At 51.7% G+C, this 17,957-nt stretch overlaps 1 protein-coding gene across 1 annotated transcript in view; it reads right to left on the bottom strand.

Moving 5' to 3' along the window:
* CELF4 (CUGBP Elav-like family member 4) overlaps positions 1 to 17,957 on the bottom strand; it is a 360,621-nt gene that overhangs the window by 70,670 nt on the left and 271,994 nt on the right. The window contains 1 exon segment of the mRNA XM_007945671.1: positions 8,360 to 8,408. Within this exon segment, the coding sequence (XP_007943862.1) occupies positions 8,360 to 8,408 (49 nt within the window).

Here is a 17,957-nt window from a genome sequence, read left to right on the forward strand (position 1 = left end):
GTGGGGGGTGGGGAAGGACGCCCTGAAGACACCATTAAATGAACTGGGGGAGCGGCAAAAGGCTGCAAAAAACGTGCTTGGCTAAATGATTCGGTCAGTGCCTACCTTGGGGACCCGAGTGGAATTGGAATGACTCCCAGGCTAGTGTGCCTGCCCCCAGCCTTTCTCCTGTGTCTTCCCCTTTTCAAGAGGCAGGCAGAGGGGCAGGGGACAGGGACACTGAGACAGGAGAGGAGAGATGGGAGCTGGTGGGGAGAGCCAATGTGGGCTCCCAGACCCAAGGAGTGGAGGGCAGAGAGGAGATGGAACCTGTTAAGGACATTTCAACTCCAGTCTTTTCTGAGGACTTAGAAGGCTGGGCAAGGGGGCCAGGAAAGAAATTCTTCACCCTTTTCATCCTTGGGAGGTCCAGAGATAGTAACTTAGTGCAACTACCCCTCCAGGGCCCCCTTCATGGCCTGCACTTGGGACCTCTCCCCAGGCCCTGCAGCCTCAGGGGCAGCAACAGGACTTCCCAGTGAGAAGCACAGCCCTGGGGCCTGCTTCCTCCTGACACCCTTCTACAGACTGCTCAGCCTCCTTCCAGGGCTTCAGCTTCCCTCGGGCTCTCTTCCCCTCAGGTCGTCTCTCCTCAGTGCCGAGATCTCTCCTCCAGCTGGGTCTCCCATGTCACAGCAAAGGACTGTGTTGGCTGGTAGCTTGTACTGGGCAGTTCTGTCTGTAACTGGGCCTGATTCTGTTTGGAGAAGACCATTGCGTGTGTGTATATGTGGTCTGTGGGTCAGGGTCCTGGGAAAGGGTCACCTGGAAGATCATTGTCAATGTTGCTTGTGGTCTCTTTTGAGGGACTCCCCAACCTCAAACCTGCCCTCATCAGAGCCTCCCTGTCCTGGGGACAGAGAACCGGAGGAGCCTGCGGACTGTCCCTCTGAGGCATGCTGAACTGAGCCTGGCTTTACTTCTTACTCATGTGACTGATGGGAGACAGAGAGACCCAGAGCGAGACAAAGCCGGGGTGAGACGAGACGGGTGGGCAGCCCACTGGGAATCCTTGCTCTCCCAAGCCATCCCACTTTCCCAGCTTCCCTTGTCACCCCCCAGCCAGCTATCTTGCTGTGTTTTCTGCCATTTCCTGTTGGCGGACTAAAACCTGGTGGCCCTTGTCTGCCTCACCCCCAGCTACTGCTTCCCTGGCAAGGACATTCATTTTCTGCCTCATTGGCAGTGTGTGTGAAATTGGGCGTGTGTCTGTGGGTGTCTTTGTCCATGGACATGTATGGTTGAAGGTGTTACTGTGCGCTGTGTGTGTGTGTGTGTGTGTGTTTGTGTGTGTGTATGTGTTTGAGGTGTCCCCAAACACGGTGTGGATGGGGCCTACATTAGATAAACTTCCTTAACCAGTAGATAATCATGGTGGGAGGTGGGGTGGTTTCTGATGAGGGGAGTTAGGGGGCTCTCTAGGGAACACAGGCAATAGCACATGTCTGCTGGTGTGTGTGTATATGTGTGTGTGTGTGTAAAGTAGGAGCATGCTAATGTTTACTATACGTGATTCAGGTCTCAGCCACTTGTCCCCTCCTTAAAGCCCCTGCCTGGCCACTGACCTTATGTTTTCCCTTCCCAAGAGGGTGGCCACACACCCCAGCATCAATTTACCTCCTTCAAGCCTCCTTGGATTCAATCTGGAGGTCCGTGGCCTGGCTTACTGCCTGAGGCCAGGGCAGTCAGAGCCTCTTCCTCACTTACCTGACTCCCAAAAGGAGCCCCACCAACCTGATAGCAGGAGCCTGGTGGGGGAAACAACTTGGTTCTGTCTTCTGGCCTTAACACTCACCTGGTCTAGACCTGAGAGGAGGGTGAAGGGTAGGTACAGTTGTGGGCAGAAGGCTCCAGTAGCTGTGGAACCCCAGCTCGGTGCTGATGGCAAACCTGCTCTCTGGAGTGGGGAGCATCTAGCTATCAGAGACAAAGGAACTGGAGCATGCCTCAAGGGAGGGAGCCAGTGGGGTGGCAGATGCCCTTCACCTGGCTCCTCTCTTTCCTCTAATCTGCCTATAAGCCCCTGGTTAATGAATTAGTTTGCTGATTTTGGGGTGACTCTGAGTTTAATCCAACTTGCTCCAGTGTGTTCTGTGGGGCCAACTGGCCCTGCAGTGTGGGGAGATGGCCCCTCCCTGATGAAGCTCTCTACCCCCCGGTTTTCTTCTCTTGCCTCATCACAGCCTTGGATCTTGGTGGCAGTAGCAGTGGTGCTCTCCCCTCTTTCTGCTGAAGGCCACTCACCACTGGGAAACCCTCTCAATGCCTGCCCTTGTTATAGATTGAATTGTGGGTCCCCCCAAATACGTGTTGTAAATCTTAATCCCTATACCAGTGGATAGGAGCTCTGGTGGCGTAGTGCTTAAGGCACTTGACTGCTAACCAGAAGGCTGGCGGTTCAAACACACCAGCCACTCCTTGGAAGGAAGGTTGGGCAATCTACTTCCATAGTGATACTGCCTGGGAAACCCAAGGAGGGGTCGCTATGAGTCAGAGATGACTCAATGGCACATAACAACAGCAACAACGATGCCAATGGATGGAATCTCATTTGAGAATATTGTTTTCCTTGTTATGTTAATAAGGCTATATCAGTGCAGGATGTGTCTTAAACCAATCATTTTTGAGCTAGAAAAAGAGGAGATCAGGCACAGAAGAAAGCAGACACAGGGGAGGGCCGATGCTATCTGAAGGAGATGGAGATAGGCCAGTCTACAAGCCTAAGAACTCCAAGGATGGCCAGCTAGAGAGAGAAGTTGAGACAGGATGATGCACTCGTGGCATTTTTCTTAGAGCAGCCCTAAGAAACTAAGACATTCTTCCACCAGGATCAGTAACTTCTGCTTCGGATGAGGACAAGCCTCATTGTCCTCCTTGGTCTACCATTGGCGTAGGTTCCCACCTTCACTTTGTGATCTCACTGTCTCTTGCCAAGCCCACACTATTTCACCTAATTCCTACCTCCTCCAGGAAGCCCTCCCAGACTGCTCCAGGCCACAACGTGTTCTCTTTTCTGACCCTCTCCAGCACTGGTCTCTCATGTCTCATGGGTAGGTCTGAGAGCTCCTTGTTCAGCCTGGCCTTGTATCCCCTTCCTGAATCCTGTTCATGTCCCCTCTGCCACCATGAGAATGAGCCCACAGCATGACAAATGCCTGAGGTGCCTTCCCACTTTCTCTGAGCTTCTGAGAGTCCAAGAAACCATCCTTGGTGTCTGAGGAATGGAGAAAGCCCAGGTTTCAGTGGGCGACAGGCAAAAGGGTTTGAATTTGGCTCCACCACCCACCAGGTATGGAATATTAAACAAGTTACCTAACATCTCTGTGCCTTGGATAGTGTATTTAAGTGGAGCCAGTAATACCTCAAGGTTGTTTTATGGATTAAGCATATCTATATAAAGTCCCAGTCCTTAATCAGTGCTCTGTAAATAGCAGTTTTTCTGGACAGCACAGCCCTCCTACCCCCCAGGTAAGCAGGTCAAGGCCCAGAGCTCATTCTAGGAAGAACGGAGAAACCCTGGACTAGAACAAGAACTGCCATCCTGTGCTCTTTCTGGGGAGCCCTAGCCACACACGCAGCCAGCCCCTCTTCCTTACAGATAATGTATATCTGATACCTGTATTCATTCCAACTCCTTAGAAGCTAAGGTTTCATACCAAAAAGGAAAAGAGCTGAGTTCCCTGACAGCCCCTGACAGAGTGGAGGCTTGTCAGCATGCGTCAGCAACAGGTTCAGACATTTGGAGTACCTGGAAGTTAAAAAGGTGCCCCCGCACATGCACATCTGACAACAGTCTTCCATGCAGCCCAGACCTGACTCCCCTCCTTCTCATGTGGGAACCTAGCGGTGACGTGACTGTGGTGGGTGAGGCAGGGAGAAGTCTTCCTCCTCCTCTCTCTGGCCCTAGCCCCTACATTCACCCCAAATAGTATACCAAAAAGAAATCCTCTCTCTCTGTGTTGTTAGTGAACACTCAGTGCATCCGGAGGGCACATGTGTCCCATGTCCTCAGGGTCCTTGATACCCTGTCCAACCTGGGAACAAAGCTTCCCAAGCTGGGATGAGGAGAGGGGCTCACTGCTGAGCCAGAGGAATGGGCAGACCTGCTCTCTCCCTGCCCCCTTCCTTCTTTTCCCAGCTGTGTCCTCAAATCTTTCCACCTCCCAACCATCTCCCCTCAATCCACTTTCTTCAAGGCCTCTCCTCTTCTTCCTCCTTCTGCCTTTCCCCCCTTACTGCTCTTGTTCTCTGTCTCTCTCTCCTTATCACATTTCCCATCCTTCACCCCACTGCCATGTCTTCTTCCTGGCTCCTTCTCCTGCTCCCCATTTCTTTAATTTTTTTTTTTTTTTTTGATGTTTCATCTCACCCCCACCAAAGAATTTAATGGATATGAAATTATTTTAAACTGACTTTCTTTTTGTAAAATAGCTTGGCGTTAGTGCTGACTCAATATCCTCTCACGTTTTAATATTGAATATGCAATGAACAGGTAGATGTTTAGGTTTGTCTCCTTTTTCCCCCTTTCTACTGCAGGAAAAATAAAAGAGCTGATTAATCTGGTTTGGGGCAAGTGTCAGCAGTAGGAGATATACGGGAGAAAGGAGATGAGGTTAGCAACTTGAAGTCAGAGTGAACTATGGTCTGAGTCAGTATAAGGGAGAAAGGGGCAGGAGTTACGCTCAGCAAGGCCTAGCTGGGCAGAAGCGTTTTCTGACCCCTCACTCTGGGTACCAGAGAAAACCAGCTGAACTTTGACCTGTCCACTCCCCATCTGGCTGCTCCCCTCAGAGGCCTCCTTCAATGGGGCCTCATCCCTGCCACACTTGTTTGTTCCTCAAGTATGGAATCTCCTCTTCCTTCAAGGCAGCTCAGGTGCCACCTAGTCCAAGGCCTCTGCCTGCCCCAACCTCTCTGGAACCAAGGGTGACACCTGTTGTCTGAGCCACCTGCCTCCAGCCAGAGCTAAAACAGTCAGGGCAGGAGTTGTACTCTGTGTCTTGCCAGTGCTCCAAGGACTCTTGAACCTGCCTCCAGAGCTGGCCCCCAGGAGAGGGTCCTCACGCTGCCATGTGCCATCTCCTCCATGCTCTGGAGCCCATGAGCAAGGCTTGGGCAAGGCTGTGCACGGACACTGCCAGGAAATGGGTGTTTGATGATGCGGTGTGATGGATTGCTTTAAATGGCCTTTCTCACCAGGGTCTTGTAACTTCCACAAAATAGGTGGTACCAGGAAAATAAGTTGCTTGTGAAACACTAATGAAGGGACCGATCAATTTTGCCATCCCATTAGGTTTAAAATGAGCCATCCCAAAGGCAGAAAGGGGGGGGACCTCATTACCACCAAGAAAGAAGAGCTATGAGTGGAGAGCATCCTTTGGACAGAAGATCCCTGAGCTGATAACCTCCTAGACCCAGGAGACAGAGAGAGGAAGCTGTAGCACAGAGACAGTGAGAGATGGTGAGAAGCAACTGCAGGGAAATGGCCGCACCAGACGCAGCAGAACCTGGAGACTGGCACGAGATGGTGCACTGGGCTTCCCAGTCCATGGGGTGAGAGAGCTGAGAGACTTTGGACAGGAGGCGTCCAGGTCAAGTGGGTTGTCCCTAGGCACTCACTGACAGAGCTGAAAAGCTTTGTAACATTTGACTGAGCAGGACAGAGACTGGACCAGCCCAATACACCCACAAGGTTGAGGGGCTGAGAGGCCTAGGGAGAAGCCTGCCCATGGGCATGGCCAAGAAGCTGTCCTGATTGAAGAACTATATCTTGAGTGGCTCCTGATCCTGAATTATAACCTGTTACTTCCCTACTAAACCCCATAACTGTGAGTATGGCCTGGGAGTTCTGTGTGGCCATTGCAACGAATTATCAAAGCCAGCAGGGAAACAGAGAGGGCCGTGGGAGCAGGAGTGAATTAATAAGCACGGTAAACTCAGGCTTACTTACTAATCTGTAGTGAACTGTTCACTACAGATTAGTAAATAAGCACAAGTGAGTCTATGTTTACCTTGCTTGTTGAGTACATGGACACTGTGTGGGAGGGAATGACTGGTGAAAGAATTGGTGAAAAGGCCTGTCTGGTCTCTACCTCAAAGCCTTGGGTTATAGACACTGATCTTAATTCTCCTTCCCCCTTGTGAAGGTAGAAGGTCTGATGCCTCCACACCACAAGCCATTTTTACAGAGGAACGTAAAGCTATTCAACTGACAGGGAGGGTCAGGTGTGTGAAACAGACCCAGTTGCTCACTCTTGAATCTTGTTTGCTCTTCAACTGACCGGACTTCAGCTATGGAGGGTCTCGAGATGGGAAGCCACCTCTCTGTATCATGGAGATGTGTCTGCATGATGTCTTTTCAAGCAGCACTCAGGCCCTGGGACTGGGGGTGCTGAGGCCAGTAGGGAGGGGGCCAGAGCCATGGAGGCCGTAGGCCTGGGTCAAGGTCCTGCTATGGCCCAGAGGCGTGAGCTGGAGGGAGGACAAGGGAGGGTCCAGGATGAGCACATTGTCCTTAATTTCCTAGTAAATGTGGGTGTTTTGGGGGTGGGATGAAGGAGAAATTCCTCAGTGCCTGGCTGAGCTGATGGAAGAGTGACCTGTCCAGGCCAGGCAGAGTACATCCAGGGGCAGAGAGTCCAGGGCCTGGGAATGGTTATGGATGTGGGCATCAGAATGTAGGGAGATGGGGTGCCTGGTAGAGGATGTCAAGAGCTCATGGCCCAGAAGCAGAGGGCAGCTGTGACGGCTGTCTTGTTCTGCTTCCCGGGCCTTCATGTTGGACCCACCAAGCCTGCTGGGAGATGGGGAGGCTGAGCGAGTCTGGGAGGCTGTGTTGTGACCTAATATCACCTTCTTAGGTGGGAGAGGCCCCAATGCTACACTCCTCTCTGTGGCCTCCTGAGTAGGTTCTCCTTGATTTCTCTATACCCTTCCTGGGTGGCAGGAAATAGAGAGCCCTCCTTCCCCTCTGCCCTCTGGAGTGTCCTTCTTATGGACTGCTGCTCCGCTCACTGCTTAGTTGAGCCTCTGTAATGGGTGAGTCCTTCGCTGGTGAAGATGACAGAGCCTTTCCTCAGGGGTCCTTGACCTACTTGTTCAGGACCTTGGTTTGGCCACCTGCCCAGGGAAGAGCCCTAGGGCACAGTTTAAGGCTTTGTCCAGGTAGGGCCCCGGAGCAATGAAGCCCAGTGAAGGTAGGGGTAGCTTGTGGTTCACAGAGTCAGAAGCCCTGTCTATGAAGGTGAGGGCCATCTCTGGCAGGAAGGGTCGTGTTCTCTGGACCCCAATTAGGCTGACCAGGGCAGGGACCTGTGAATGGTTCCCACCCTTTGGAGCTGGTGCGTCTCTCTCCTACAGATGAGGTGGAAGAGGGCTCTATAGCATGGGGGCTGGTTAGCTGGGGAAGAATCCAGCATCTTGGTGATGGAAGCTTGACTTTTTATGCTGTTGGGGTTTTTTTGCCTTCACTTCTTTAGTTTTACCACTCTTACCATGGAGTGGTCCTCTAGGTCCTACCTAGAGGAACTGGGGTACGGGCTTTGCTGTGGGTGAGCCCAGGTCACCCCTGGAAGCTAGGGGGTGGAGGTGAGCAGTACAGTAGGAAGGCACTGCATTAGGAAGTGTCACCTGAGGCCAGGGCTGCTCTTGACTCGACACTTACTCTGTCCTTCCAGAGCTGAACCTTCAAGACGAGGCAGTTCCCTAACCAGGCTTCCATGGAGGGACCCAGCCATCTCATGCCTGGTTTCAGCAGGTTCCGTGTTCTGGGGCCAGTATTTGTGGGGTGGGGCCAATCCTCCTACACTGTCCCCTTTTAACCACCTCCTTGTGTACCTGTATCTACTGTCAGGACCCGCCCCTCAGAGGCCAGCCTTGCTGCATGTCCCACTTATGTCCCTATGAGCCATCCTTCCCAGATTTGCCCTGTTCTAGTCTGATATTCCCGGGCAGGGCTGTAACCCAAGCTTCCTACATCCTGGCCTGGCACTTTGGTGATGATGAGGAGGTAGGAGGTGGGGGCACTGTTTTGGAGCAGAAAAGAACCGCAGGACATGCTCCTTGTTCACTCATAGAGAGGCACAAACTCTACCATCCGGTATGCCTAGGCTCCCTGCTTCCCTTCAGTCTCTGCCCACACCATTCACTAGAGCTCTGAAGCCCTGTCCTCAACCTCCCTGCCCCACCAGCCATGAGTTCCCCAGGGGGCAGCAGGAGGAGGCAAGTGGTCGCTGCTGCATCAGGGAGAGAAGGTGGGAGAGGGGAGAGGCAGAGACAAGTGGGCCCTCACGTGAAGGGGGCTGGCGCAGGCAGCTACTACCTCCTCGGCTCTCGCTGTCCGCTGGCTTCACCTGGATCGGCCGGTTCATCTGCAACAGAGCACAGGGGGCAGTGTTAGAGCTGGTCTGGGGAGGCAGGCACCCCATACCCATAAGTATATAAGTGTGGGAGCACACACAGACTACATCCACAGACATTCATACAACGATGCACCTCTCACAGAGGCCCATCCATTCCCTTCATCTGTGTAGTCCCCATGGCCTTGTTATTTCAGGAGCAATTTCTTTGGATTAAGGAGCCTTGGTGGTACAGTGGTTAAAGTGCTTGGCCATTAACCAAAATGTTGGTGGTACAAACCAACTTTTGCAGGAGAAAGATGTGGCAGCCTGCTTCTGTAAAGATTTACTGCCTTGGAAACCCTATAGGGCAGTTCTATTCTGCCCTTTAGGGTCACTATAAGTCAGAATTGACTTGATGGCAGAGAGGTAAGTTTTGTGTTCACCTCCACCTTTAAAGCAGTTCCTGTTAGTCTGTCATATCAGAATCTGGATTTGACAGAAATGCCTATCCATGAGCCTTTATGCTCCCATGGCCTACCTCTGGCCCAACTCTCCTCACTTAAGACAGCAGGTCTTAACTACAGATTGATCCTGCCCAGATCAGGGATTGGTGGTGAGTCCCAGCTTGCAGACATGGGCCATCGGTCTCAGGAGTGGTTGAGGCTCTGGGACCTCTGATTGCAGCCACGGCTGTCACCTGTGGTGGTGTGAAGCTGGGCACAGCCACTTACTCTCTGTGGCACAGCCTGACTCCCCAAGCGGCCAGCCACGGGCCTTTCTGGGTTTGTGGCAATTCCCCATTCAGACCACTAGGGGTCTCTGAACTCCAAGCATCAGGCTCAGCAGCCTGTCTTTGATCCTCCCTGTTGTGGGGAGGCACCAGCATGGGCTTTCCAGCCTGGAGGTCTCAAGATATCTCCAACAGTCCAAATGATAAGAATCATTCAAATGAAATCATATTCATGTCTTCACAAGTGGCTTTGCCTGTCATGTTCATCTTTCACCCCTCATCTCATGTGAATTTCTCTTACAAACACAAACCCTGAGACACAAGCATGACTCGTACTAAAACTCCCATTTTATAGATGGTGGAGCTGAGGCAAAGAGAAGTTCATGTGCTTTCTGAGGCCAAATGGTGGCAGGAATAGTGGGAACTAGGATCTCCTGACTTCCAGGGCTATGTCTGCTTTCCCAGCCGTACTATAGGATTCTGCTGTCAATTCCCCTTAGTATAGGGCTGGACTAGCCAGTCACGAAGTGTCCTCAGGCCTCCAGGTTCAGGATTCAAAGTGAGTTTTGGCTACGTCAACACAACTGGATGGGAGGTGTGAGTATCTGTGACTCAGCAAGGTGAAGGCGCGACCAAGGGAAGGGCAGAGCTATGACAATCAAGGACAGAGGCAGGAGGCAGGACAGGCAGCCAGCGAAAGAGGCACAGGTGGCATAGACAGGACCACTGGGAGGCCAGTCCATTGGGGTGGAGGGTCAGGAGTGACTTTTTGCCATGAGGTCGCCCTTGGTAGCCCCTCATGGAGTTGAGGGAAAGGTGCTTGGCTATACTTAAGCTCTGCCACCAGAGGAAACTGTTTTCTCAAAGAAACTCCAGGGAGAAGGGTGAAGGATATAATGAAATTCCTGGCTTCATTTAGGGGACCCTGGCCTCTCCACAAACTACCTTCTTTCCAGCCCTTGAGGGAAGGGTCCAGAGGCCACCTAGACATCTAGCCATGGGGCAGATAGCAGAGCAGGGAGGGCTCCAGAGGGAGCCAGGTCACTCTGGGTTTCCTGGGCTTTTTGGGACTGGGCTTCTAATCCTTTTCCAGGCTGTCGCTCCCTTACTCCTAGTCTCCCAAGACACCCGCAATATTCTCCTACTCCAGAAAGACCCCAAAGACTGACCCGGACTCAATTCTGGCCATTGCATTCTCTTGGGCATATTTCTACCTCTTTCTTTGTCATGGAATTATTACAATTCTCAGAAGCAGAGATTATTATCTCTGTCCTGCCAATGAGAAAAACAAAGCCTTGCGGAAGTGGCAGGTCTGGGATTCAGCCAGGATGAGGAGGCGCAGGGCTAGCCATACGGTGGCAGATTTGCCTTCATAGATTTGGACTCATTTGAACCCACTGCTCTGGAAGGAGGAGTCAGGGAGGATGTAAGTGGGGGACAAATCCATTCTAGCAATGGTAGGTGGAGGCCAGGCTCCTTGGGCCCAAAATCAAGTACAACTTCTTCAGTGTGTCCAATCTGGCCCTCCCACCTCTTCCACTGCTCCCTCCCCATGTCCCTGTACCTGTCCACTCCCTCTGCCGGCAATCTCCTCTCCTGTACCCTCACCAGCTTCCTTCCCTTGACCTTCTATTCTTCTTTTAGGATGGGTTCATGAAGTCTTCCTGGTGCCCAGTAAGAATGGGCCTTAGGGACTTCTCCCTTGTCTGTCAGGTACCATGAGGAAACACATTCAAAGCTGAGAACTGACTTTCAAGGGGGACTTGGGCAGTCCAGGCTCTTCAAAGGGCACACAACAACCTTGAGAGCAGTTGCCATGTACGTTATATGGCTGGATGATCATAACTTCTTCTGTGATATGTATGAATAGGTTATTATCTTTAACTTCAGCTAAAGAAATGGAGTTTCAGAGAGATTAAGATACTAGGTGCCGGTCATACAGGTGATAAATAGCAGTGTCAAGACTGGAACCCAGGTCTCTTGATGCCTGCCTGCATGTTTGGAGATGCTGAGAACCAGGCAAGATGGGCTTGGGGAGTGGTTGAGGAAGCCCAAAGAACAGGTTGGGGGGTGCTGAGGAGTAGGTGGAGGATTCAGTCTGCTTCAATGAGGAGGAGGAGGTTGAGGGTCTCGCAGAGAAGGGGCAGGCAGAGGTATGTGAACAGACCTAGCTGGGCTCTGTGGCTCTGTCCTAGGAACAAACTAAGGGAATGTGTGTGGAGACAAGGGATGGAGCTAGGCCTTAAAGGAGGCCCGGGTAGACCCCCTCATTCTTAGGGACCACTGGGAGAGGTCTTCCCCCCAGTATCCCCCTGGCATCTTGTTTCTGTGTGCCATGACCTGTCTTTTCTACACTGGTCTTGAGCAATTCGTGTGACGAGGACTGGCAGGGGCTGGGATAGAGCTCTTTCTGGTATGATGGATCCCATTTTCCAGGTGGGTAAGGTAGGTAAATGAAAGCACCCTGAGCATGGAACCTTCCACCTCAGTGGGCACCCTTCCCTCAGGGAGCAAGCCACTGTCCCATGTCCTTGACTCTAAGCACTTGTGACTGGCTTAGACTTGACGTGCTCCCTCTGGTCCATGGCAGTGTGTAGCTCTTTGTGCCATGGTGGGGGGCTTGCTCCAACTTGACTGGGGGTCCATGAAGGCAGGGGTCATGTGCTCTCAGCCACCCTAGGCAGTGCGCCCACATGGTGCTCCAGACAGGCTAGAGGAGCAAAACTGAATTGGTTCAGTGGACCCATGGCTCCTAGGGAGGTTTCTCATGTCCCATATGATCTGGGGGTGGTCAGCATCCAGACAGTTTCTGCAGGGCTGTCAGAGAGGAGCCAGGCTCAATGGAGAGATGAGCATGGCCTGTGCTTTCTCCACTCATCTGACTTGAGTGTCAGGAGGGCTGCTCAGCCGCAGTGGCTCTGTATGGGGCTGGGCCTGAATGGAGGTCGCCCTCCCTCATTAGAGGGTCTCCCTTCTTGTTTCAGGGCTCTAAGCCCTGGCCAGCCTCCTAAATCCTGGTTTTGCCTTGAGGAAGGAGAAGTGGGCAGTGAACCAGCCTGTCTGGGGGATGAGGCCGAGGCAGGCTAGAGAGAAGGGAGAGGAAGGATCTGGAGATGGCCGGTGAGAGAGACAGCAAGAAGTGGGAAGAGGAACCGGCAGAGAGGAGCATGGCGGAGGGAGGGAAGAGGCAAGGAGAATGCAGAGAGGGGGACCAGGGAAATCTGGAGGATGAGCCAGGAAGGAGAACGGATGGAAAGCGGGAAGGGGCAACTGCCAACTTCTTGCTCTCCTCAGGAAGCCTTGGCTACATGGGTCCCAGGGTGCTCCTCATAGTGACCACCATGCATTCAAGGAATTAGAGTCCACTTCTTGGTGGTTTTTCTTTCCCCTGGGCCTTGTCCCTCTGTCTAGCCATCTGTCTCTGCCAGTTTGTTACCCTTGGGGACTCTGGGGCTGTGCCTGGAGGGAATGTGGGCTATGGTATGGCCACCCTCTTGTGATTTTCTTTCTGAGGTATCATCAACGTTCCCATAGAGGGCCCTGTGGCCTTCAGTCCCAGGTTCTGCCTTCCAGCACCTGAAGGGGGGCTTGTAGAGCCAGGTTTCCTTTCCTGCATCAGGGACAGCTTCTTGAAGGATGTCACTAACTCTGTGGATTGTGTTTCTGCTTTTAGCTGGGGCCTCTCTCAGGGAGAGCAAGTGGTCCCTGACCCAGGACTTGGTGCTGTCTGGGCCCCTTCTCTGCTTCCCTCTGCAGCTGAGGGTGGGTAAACGGGCAGGCTCCTTCCTCAGCCCCTTCGGCTTTGGCTTTGCCTTCCCACCCCCTCCCCATGCTGCTGCCACTTTTTGCATCAACACATATCCATGCATTAAACAAGACATTCCATTAATTTCTTCATCATCATAACTTAAGCTGGGACATACCCTTTAAATATTCATTCAGCTATGAAAACTGGGCATTAAAATTTTAATAATGTCAAGCTCATTTGAACCAGGCTCCTTGGGGACAATTACGATACAATTAGAATAAATACGATGATTGAGCTGGTCGAAAGGCTTCACCTGTCCAGCGTGGCTCCCTGTGGAAGGAGAAGCTTGTGGCTGGCGGGCAGACAGATAGACAGGCCAGCTGGATCTTTCTTTGCCCTACCTCCACTCCCCCTCCCCCACCTCCTCTGCTCCAGGCTGGCAGCAGCCTGTGCAAAGCCCCCCACACCTCTCACAGGTCTCTGCAGGTCAGTGCTGCCTCAGTGGGCTAGGGGGCAGGAGTGCCTGCCTCCCACCCAGAAAAATGGCCCTGATTAACCCTGTCGGTTCCAGTTACTCCTCTCCTTCTCATCCTGGTACAACCTAGGTAGGATTTGCTTACTCAGTTTGTTCCTGTCTGAGGCCAGGCAAGAGCACCCCACCAGAACTGAGTCTGCCTGGGCAGGGGCCATGGTTGTCCCTGAAGTCCCAACTGCATTTTGCCCCCAGATAAGGAAGGGGCTGGTCTCACCTGGTTTCCCCTTCAACTACACCAACTTCCTGAGGGCCAGTGTGCAGGGGTGCCAAGGAGGTTAAGCCTCTGGACTTCTTTCACTGCCCTGACACCTGCCTAAGTGTCAAGTGGCAAGTGCTGGCCAGAGCCCAGGATGTCCCCTCCTACACTCATCCTGCTTCCTGAGGACAGCTCTCACTGCCTTCAGGCTCATGCTGGCCCTTCCCAGGATCTGGCTTCTGCCTCACCTGATGTTTCATGTTCCTGACCCTCTGCTGCATGTCACAGAGCTTCTTCCACTGGCCCCCAGCATGGTCAACCCAGTGCTGTCTTGGAAATAAAGAGCCTGACTTCTTCATCATCTGGAAAACGTCCCTGTGCCTCCTCACTGCCTATCCAGACTCTCTTCTTCCTCAAGGTCAATGGATTGAGTTGTATCCCTCCCCTGAATTGTGTGCTAAATCCTAACCCCTATGCCTATGGAAGGAACCCTGGTGGCACAGTGATTAAGTACTTGGCCGTTAACCCAAAGTTTGGCAGTTCAAATCTACCAGTTGCTCCATGGAGGAAAGATGTGGCAGTCTGCTTCCATAAAGATTACAGCTTCGGAAACCCTATGGACCAGTTCTACTCTTTGCTATAGGGTTACTATGAGTTGGAATTGACTCAACAGCAATGGGTTTGGTTTGTATACCTGTGGATGTAATCTCATTTAAGAACAGGGTTTTCTTTATTTCCACGAGGCCATATCATGTAGGATGCATCTTAAACCAGTCACTTTTGAGATAGAAAAAGAGCAGATTAGGTACAGAAGCAAGGACACCCAGACGGGGTTAGACAGATTTCACGTCACCACCTGAGGACACCAAGGAACCAAGGAACAGACGGTGGAAAGGGACAGAACCTTCCCCCAGAGCCAACAGGAGACAAAGTCTCCCCTAGAGCCTGTGCCCTGAATCCAGACTTCCAGCCTCCTCAACTGTGAGACTTCAGTTAATTTCTGTCTGTTAAAGCCACCCACTTGTGGTATTTTTAGATGAGAAGCAGAGCCCACCTCCTTCAATAAGGTTTCCCTGATTATTTCAGTCTCCCTGGTCAGCGATTCAAACCCCCTAGTTGCTTCACAGGGAGCTCTGGTAGCATAGTGGCTAAGACACTTGCCTGCTAACAAGACGGCTGGCGGTTCAAACCCACCAGCCACTCCTCGGAAGGAAGGTTGGGCAATCCTACATCCGTAGTGATAATGCCTCGGAAACCCAAGGAGGGGTCGCTATGAGTCAGGCCCACTGGACGGCACATAACAACAACAACAACAACAGTTGCTTCACAGAAGGACAATGGGGCAATCTACTTCTGTAAAGATTTATAGCCTCAGGAACTCAATGAGGTTTGTTATGAGTTAGAATCAACTCGGTAGCAGTGAGTTTGGTTTTTTTGGTTTTTGGTTACACATGACCCTCAATTACTGTGTTCTTTCTTAATATGCATATGTGTGTGAGAGAGAGACAGAGATGCACACACACACACACACACACAGAGAGACTTTTTTCTTAAGTGACAACAGGGAGCAGGGCTCCTCCTCATGGACCCTAAGTCAAGGATGAACTTCCTTGGAGTGTGCTGTGTGGGTGCATGCTGAAGTCGGGTTTGTATGATGTTACAGACATCTTGGGCCATGAACTAGCATGAAGGAAGTCATGAAGGAAGCACACTAGGCCGAGCCTGTGTACAGCAAGCTCTCAACAACGCCAGCCTTCCCTTTGCTCCCTGCTCTGTAACCAGGAATGCCCCAGGAAGGTATGGATCAATGCTTTGGACTGTGCTGGGGGTCGGGGAGAGCTGAGATGGTGACCACGGGACTGTGGTGGCCCATGGGATTGTCCAGAGTGCTCTCCAGAGGGCTGCTGAGACATCGGATATCATTCCAGGGTGGGTGACCTAACCTCAAAGCTAAGGGTCCTTGCTGGCCCTTTTTGGGATGTGTGAATACCCTAGTGACCCCTCTTCACCATGTCTCCAGACCATGAAGTCCATGTGGAGGTACCAATTCTTATTTGTCCCTCCGTACCCATCACTGACAGCTTAGTTCTTTTTCACCTGTTCAAGGGTACATGCTTCTCACCCATCGATAGATATGCTCGTATGGAGCTTGGCTCCCGTTCCTTAACCACTTCCATTGTTTGCAGGTGCTCTGTTCCTCCTGGAGAACTTAGATGTTATGCTGTCGCGCCCTCCCCCCAAATGGTGGCAAAGCAGACCCCGTGTGCTGGGGCCCTGACCTCTCCACAGCCCTGCTCCGGGAAAAGAGAGATAATTTGCAGAACTCAGTGCAAAATGAAAACTCAGGCCCCCTTGTTCAAAAGGCAAGAAAAAAGTGTCCTTGAAGCTACTGAGATATAAAGCTTTTTCTTTCTTCCACAGTTCCTCTTTCGACTTGTCATAGTGCTTTTTTATTTGCCATCGAATGTATTTTAAGTAAAGAAGAATTGAAATTTTAAATTATTAGCATGAATTTCACCATTCTTCTTTATAAATGCAAGTATCAGAGCATTTAACTCCTCTATGGAATCACCAAAATTACACAATTTGTGCTTTTCGATTCCTTCCCGGGGGGTGCCTGGACTGGCCAGAAGAGATGATCATAGGTCAGACCTGGGAAGGGTGGCAAGAGGAAGAGAGGGTCCCCTAGGCATAAGCAACCTCGAGGGAGTGCTCCCTTGGGGCATGGGGACACTTATAGGGTGAGCACAGACCCTCCCACATCCTGAGCAGAGCCAGACAACATGGGGTAGCTGCTGGGGCCTGCTAGATCTTCTCTTATTGCCCTTGACTGACACACCCCACTCCTACTAAAGGGCAGGCCCTGGGGAAGTTAAGCCAGGCATCACCCTTCCCATGGGCCCAGTGCCCCAACTTAAAGGTATTATAAATTCTGCACCACGACACTTTGGGTACCTAGATCAGAGGTGGATAAGAACCTCATCCCTGCTGAGACTTGGCCTCTGTTGACCTGGCAGATGTGCCATAGTGCTTCTGGCCTGGGATGGTCTGCCTGAGATACCACAAGGTGGTGGGACTGATCTCATCCTCTCCATGCCCATGCCCATGCCCATGCCCAGGCCGCTGCTGGCATAGAAGGTGGCTGTGATTCTGGGAAGGGCTGTGGAGGGAGGAGCTGGGTGGGGCTGGGGAAGAGGAGAGGCTGCAGGAGGCAGAAACGCACAGGAGCTGAGGCTCCAAGTCCCGGTCACATGCTTCACTGTCCCATTAGACTTCAATCACCAACAACAAATTCAAAGATAAAATTATGAAGAATTTCAAGATGGTGACCCAAGAGCATTAAACCCCAAGTGTAGGATGTTCCTGAGTGTGAGGCCTGATGCAACTGCACAGGCTGCCTGCCCATGAACCTGGTCCTGGGGATGCCTTTCTGGGTCCCATCCACCCAACGAGGCATCAGGCTTTCTACAGACCAGCAGGTGGCACACATCTATCACCAGCCCCAACTACAAAGAGATCGTTACTCCAAGACTTGTCGCTCAAAGATGAAATCTGGGCAGTTTGCAGAGGATGGAATGAGAATCTTCAGTTATTGGTATCAAAGCCTGTTGATGAGGAAGCGACCACCCCAGTTGAGACCAAGAACTCAGGATTGTGGAGACCAAAGGTGGGCAGCAGTCCTGTGACTCTCACTCCCCCTACCTTGGCCATCACAGTACTTGTTCTTGCTAACTGCCCTACTCTGAGCCCTGACTAAGCCTGTTGCATGTGTTACAGAGCAGAACTGCTCCATAGGGTTTTCTTGACTGTAATCTTAATGGAAACAGACTGAGAGGCTTTTCTTCAGTGGAGTTGCTAGACAGGTTCAAACCACCAATCTTTGGGTTAGCAGACAATAAGAAATTGCTTGTGCCACTCAGGCCCCTCACAGTACTTAGCACACCATAATTACCCAAAGAATTAATGGAGAATACTTTTGTTGCAAGCCCCGGGAGGGTGGGGTCTGTATCTTTCACTTGCTGAATTCCCAGGCTGTGCATAGTAGGCTCTCACTTAGTGTTCAATGAAAAACATACCCTGGCCTGAGGGTTTCTGCAGTCTCCTAGTGAGCAGGATTGCAGGGTAATGGCACAGCCCTATGTTACTTGTAGCTTGTTGTAAATATATTAATGTTTTAATTACCTCTTAATAAATCGCATATGGTTCATTCCATAGAGAGGGCTTAGAAATTCCCCAGGAATTTTGTCTGTTGGCATCATAAATTTCTGACTCAGCGACACCCCTAGCTGTGATCGAGGTGATACCTGCCTTCTCCTGACTCACCTGCTCACAGTCCAGACTCTGAGCCTCACCCTCGTCATGTCGGTGGG

Source organism: Orycteropus afer, unplaced genomic scaffold (assembly GCF_000298275.1).
Source record: "Orycteropus afer afer isolate SDZICR_OR568_19922 unplaced genomic scaffold, OryAfe1.0 scaffold00141, whole genome shotgun sequence".
In the NCBI taxonomy this organism is placed as follows: domain Eukaryota; kingdom Metazoa; phylum Chordata; class Mammalia; order Tubulidentata; family Orycteropodidae; genus Orycteropus; species Orycteropus afer.